This window comes from Epinephelus moara, chromosome 14, assembly GCF_006386435.1.
Source record: "Epinephelus moara isolate mb chromosome 14, YSFRI_EMoa_1.0, whole genome shotgun sequence".
Classification (NCBI taxonomy): domain Eukaryota; kingdom Metazoa; phylum Chordata; class Actinopteri; order Perciformes; family Serranidae; genus Epinephelus; species Epinephelus moara.
This window is the reverse complement of record NC_065519.1, coordinates 9,642,226-9,646,597: the sequence shown is the minus strand read 5'-3', so window position 1 is coordinate 9,646,597 and position 4,372 is coordinate 9,642,226. Positions and strand designations below refer to the sequence as shown.

The 4,372-nt window shown below is 32.6% G+C and overlaps 1 protein-coding gene across 4 annotated transcripts in view; it reads right to left on the bottom strand.

Annotated features, from left to right (window-relative positions):
* The window catches only part of si:ch73-242m19.1 (uncharacterized), a 34,335-nt gene that overhangs the window by 1,852 nt on the left and 28,111 nt on the right, over positions 1-4,372 (bottom strand). For 2 of the 4 annotated variants that reach the window (XM_050062329.1, XM_050062330.1), the window contains exons 43-44: positions 1,855-2,161; positions 1,449-1,600 (exon numbers count right to left, since the gene is read on the bottom strand). In XM_050062329.1, coding sequence (XP_049918286.1) covers positions 1,449-1,600; positions 1,855-2,161 — 459 coding nt within the window. The remainder of the gene's footprint in view (positions 1-1,448; positions 1,601-1,854; positions 2,162-4,372) is intronic. The other 2 variants (XM_050062331.1, XM_050062332.1) reach the window with 2 other exon arrangements.

The following is a 4,372-nucleotide window of genomic DNA, read 5'->3' as shown; positions in this document are numbered from 1 at the left end:
ATGCTATACTATGACCTTTTTTTCCATGATTTGGGACGACACACTATACTATGACTTTTTTCATGGTTTTGGACGACATACTATACTATGACTTTATTTCATGATTTTTGATGACATACTATACTATGACCTTTTTTTCCATGATTTGGGACGACACACTATACTATGACTTTATTTCATGATTTTTGATGACATGCTATACTATGACCTTTTTTTCCATGATTTGGGACGACACACTATACTATGACTTTTTTCATGGTTTTGGACGACATACTATACTATGACTTTATTTCATGATTTTTGATGACATGCTATAGTATGACCTTTTTTTCCATGATTTGGGACGACACACTATACTATGACTTTATTTCATGATTTTTGATGACATGCTATACTATGACCTTTTTTTCCATGATTTGGGACAACATACTATACTATGACTTTATTTCATGATTTTTGATGACATGCTATACTATGACCTTTTTTCATGATTTTTGACGATATGCTATACTATGACTCTTTTCATGGTTTTGGACGACACACTATACTATGACTTTATTTCATGATTTTTGATGATATGCTATAGTATGACCTTTTTTTCCATGATTTGGGACGACACACTATACTATGACTTTTTTTCATGGTTTTGGACGACACGCCATACTATGACTTTTTTTCATGATTTTTGACACCATGCTATACTATGACCTTTTTTTCCATGATTTGGGACGACACACTATACTATGACTTTTTTCATGATTTTTGACGACATGCTATACTATGACTTTTTTTGCTTTTTTGACTTACACACTGACGTTTTTTATGACTTTTCAAAATATTATGATGTTTTTTGTGGCACTGTTTTGACATAGTATACTGTGCCTTTTTTTGACTTTTTTCAACTTTCTTCAACATACTACATTATGACTTTTTGTGTGACTTTTTGGAGATACTATGACATTTTTTATGTCTTTTTTTCAAAACTATTGATGTTTTTTATGAATTTTTCGTAACACTATACTATGACATTTTTTATGATTATTATTTTTATTTATATCTTTTTTTGACATACTATGACATTTTTAAGGATTGTGACATATTATACTATGACATACTATAAGGCGGTAATTCAACCACAGTACCATTACTACTGGATAAACTTCAAATGGTGATGAAGATCCCATTTTACAATCGAAAGCTCCAGAACACTTTGACAGTACTAAATTAACCTAGTGGAGAGATTGTTCAGTCAGTAGTTGTTTACAAAGTCAAGAATTAACTTTGAAGATTCATTTTTAAGCCAGTGTGGATCATACATGATTTGGGAAAAAATTTTAATTGAGCATGAGGTGGTCTCTTCCCCTCAGTGGACTTTATCACCTTTAGGAGTGTAAACATTAGTCAGACTTGTTAAAATACACTCTGCTGTGCCTCTCTGGTTTACTCACTGCTTTAGGTCTGTCTATTCTTGTGTTGGAGCGGCTCCTGGCTGCTTCTGCTCTCTGGCGTTGTGACTCTGGAGCAATGTGCTGAAGCGTGGTGTTGCTGGTGAGGCTGCCAAGCTGCAGAGCGGACTGCTGCTGACCAGCCCTGCATGGACCTGAGACAGAAATAGAACAGAAACTGAGCTTTACTGCTCCCCACTGCAGGGCAAAAACACAATCTATAATGAAGTTTAAAATGTCATCACAAAAAGTTATGACTATCTGGATGACAACATGGTTTTAATTTCACTTCTGAACCGTATGGGCAGCTAGAAGCCAAGGTGTAACTGACAAGATATGATTTTTGCAGATTATCACTTCACTGCTCTGAGATAAAGGTGAAACTAAGACACTGTGGAGGGTACAGTACCCGCTGAGGGACTTCTAGGACTCAATCTGCTCACTGACAGCGTGTAGTAAGTCCTGCTTTGCCCTGTGAGAGAATCAGGAAATGTCAGGGCAAATAATCTGAGGCAAATGGAGACGCTCTCACAGCTAACCTGAGAGACACAGAGAGGCTCTATCATATCGTCTCTCTCTGTCTGGTAATGTGTACCTGTTGTAGACGTGCATCTGGAGAAAGCTGCTTGCATGTCATTCAGTTGGTGCTGCAGTTTATCCATCTGCTGAAAGGCTTCTTGTTTGAGGCTGAGCTCTTGTTGTAGCTGCCCCCTCACCTACAGTAGATCCACACAGCAGGAAACATGAAGTTACAAGTATCTCTTTATTATCTGACCTTAATCTGAGAGTTCATACAACATCAGGTCAGATGTTGGTCCAGACTGAAATGTTTCAACAATTACTTGATGGACTGCTTTGAAATGTTGTCCAAACATTCATGTTCACTGGAGAAATACTAATGATTTTTTGCAATAAAGCACCAGCGTGATTTTTAAATGTTGTTTTGAGTGTGATGTCTCATTTACTCTTTCACTGGCTGCATCCAGATTCCTCCATGACATACTGTACTATAATGTTTTTGTGACCTTTATTTCTCAACATACTATGCTATGATATTAATATGACCTTTTCTTTCAATACTATGGTGTTTTAATCACTTTTTTTGGCATACTATACTATGGCATTTTTACTGCTTTTTATGACATACTATATACTATGGCGTTTTTATCACTTTATTTCAACATACTGTACTGTGGCGTTTTTATGACTTTTTTCGACATACTATACTATGGCGTTTATATCGCTTTTTTTGGACATACTATACTATGGCATTTTTATGACTTTTTTTGACATTTATCGTTTTTTTGGGGGGGAGTTCAAATTTTTCGACATACCATACTATGGCTTATTTACCACTTTTTTTTTTTACATACTATACTACGACATTTCTTTCAATTTTTTTCAACATACTATGCGAGGGTGTTTTTTTTCCACTGTCTTCGACATACTATACTATGAAATTTTTATCACTTTTTTCAGCATACTATACTATGGCTTTTTTATGGCTCTTTCAACATACTATACTATATTGTGTTTATCACTTTTTTCGACATACTATACTATGAAATTTTTATCACTTTTTTCGACATACTATACTATGGCGTTTTCATTGTATTTTTGGACATACTATACTACGGCGTTTTCATCACTTTTTAAGACATACTATACTAAAGCATTTCTTTCACTTTTTTCAACATAATATACTATAGCATTTTAATGACTTGTTTGACCTACTATAGTATGGTGTTTTCATTGCTTTTTTGTTCAACATACTATGCTATGGTATTTTTACCTTTTTTTATTTTTAACATACTATACTATGGCATTTTTTCACGTTTTTTGACATACTATACTATGGCATTTTTCTCGCTCTTTCGACATACTATACTATAGTCTCTTGATCACTTTTCAACATACTTTACTATGACATTTTTTTCACTTTTTTTTTCGACATACTACACTATGGCGTTTCATTGCTTTTGTAGACATACTATAATATGGCATTTTTATCACGTTTTTCAACATACCATACTATGCCATTTTATTTTACTTTTTCGACATACACTGGCGTTTTTTTTTTTTTTTTCACTTCTTTCAACATACCATACTATGGCGTTTTCATCGCTTTTTGACATACTATACTAAACAATTTTTATCACTTTTTTTTGGAGATACTATAATGTGGCATTTTTATCACTTTTATCAACATACTATACTATGGGTTCTTTTTTCACTTTTTGGGGACATACTACAATGTGGCATTTTTTTTGGCTTTCATCGACATAATATACTTTGGCGTTGTTGTTTTTTTTACATTTTTCAACATACTTATACTATGGCGTTTTCATGGCTTTTTTTGGACATACTATAATATAGCATGTTTTTTCACTTTTTTCAACATACTATACTATGGTGGGGGTTTTTTTTTTCACTTTTTTCGACATACTTATACTATGGCAATTTTTTCACTTTTTTCAACATACTATACTATGGCATTTTTATAACTTTTTTTGACATACTATACTATGGCAATTTTATTTTTATAACTTTTTTTGACATACTATACTATGGCAATTTTTTAAATTTTTTTCCGACATACTATGGCTTTTTTTTTTCACTTTTTCCGACATACTATACTATGGCAATTTTTATAACTTTTTTGACATACTATACTATGACATTTTTTTCACTTTTTTCAATATACTATACTATGGCATTTTTATAACTTTTTTGACATACTATACTATGGCGTTTTTATAACTTTTTTGACATACTATACTATGACATTTCTTTCACTTTTTTCAATATACTACACTATGGCATTTTTATAACTTTTTTGACATACTATACTATTACATTTTTTTCACTTTTTTCAATATACTATACTATGGCATTTTTATAACTTTTTTGACATACTATACTATGGC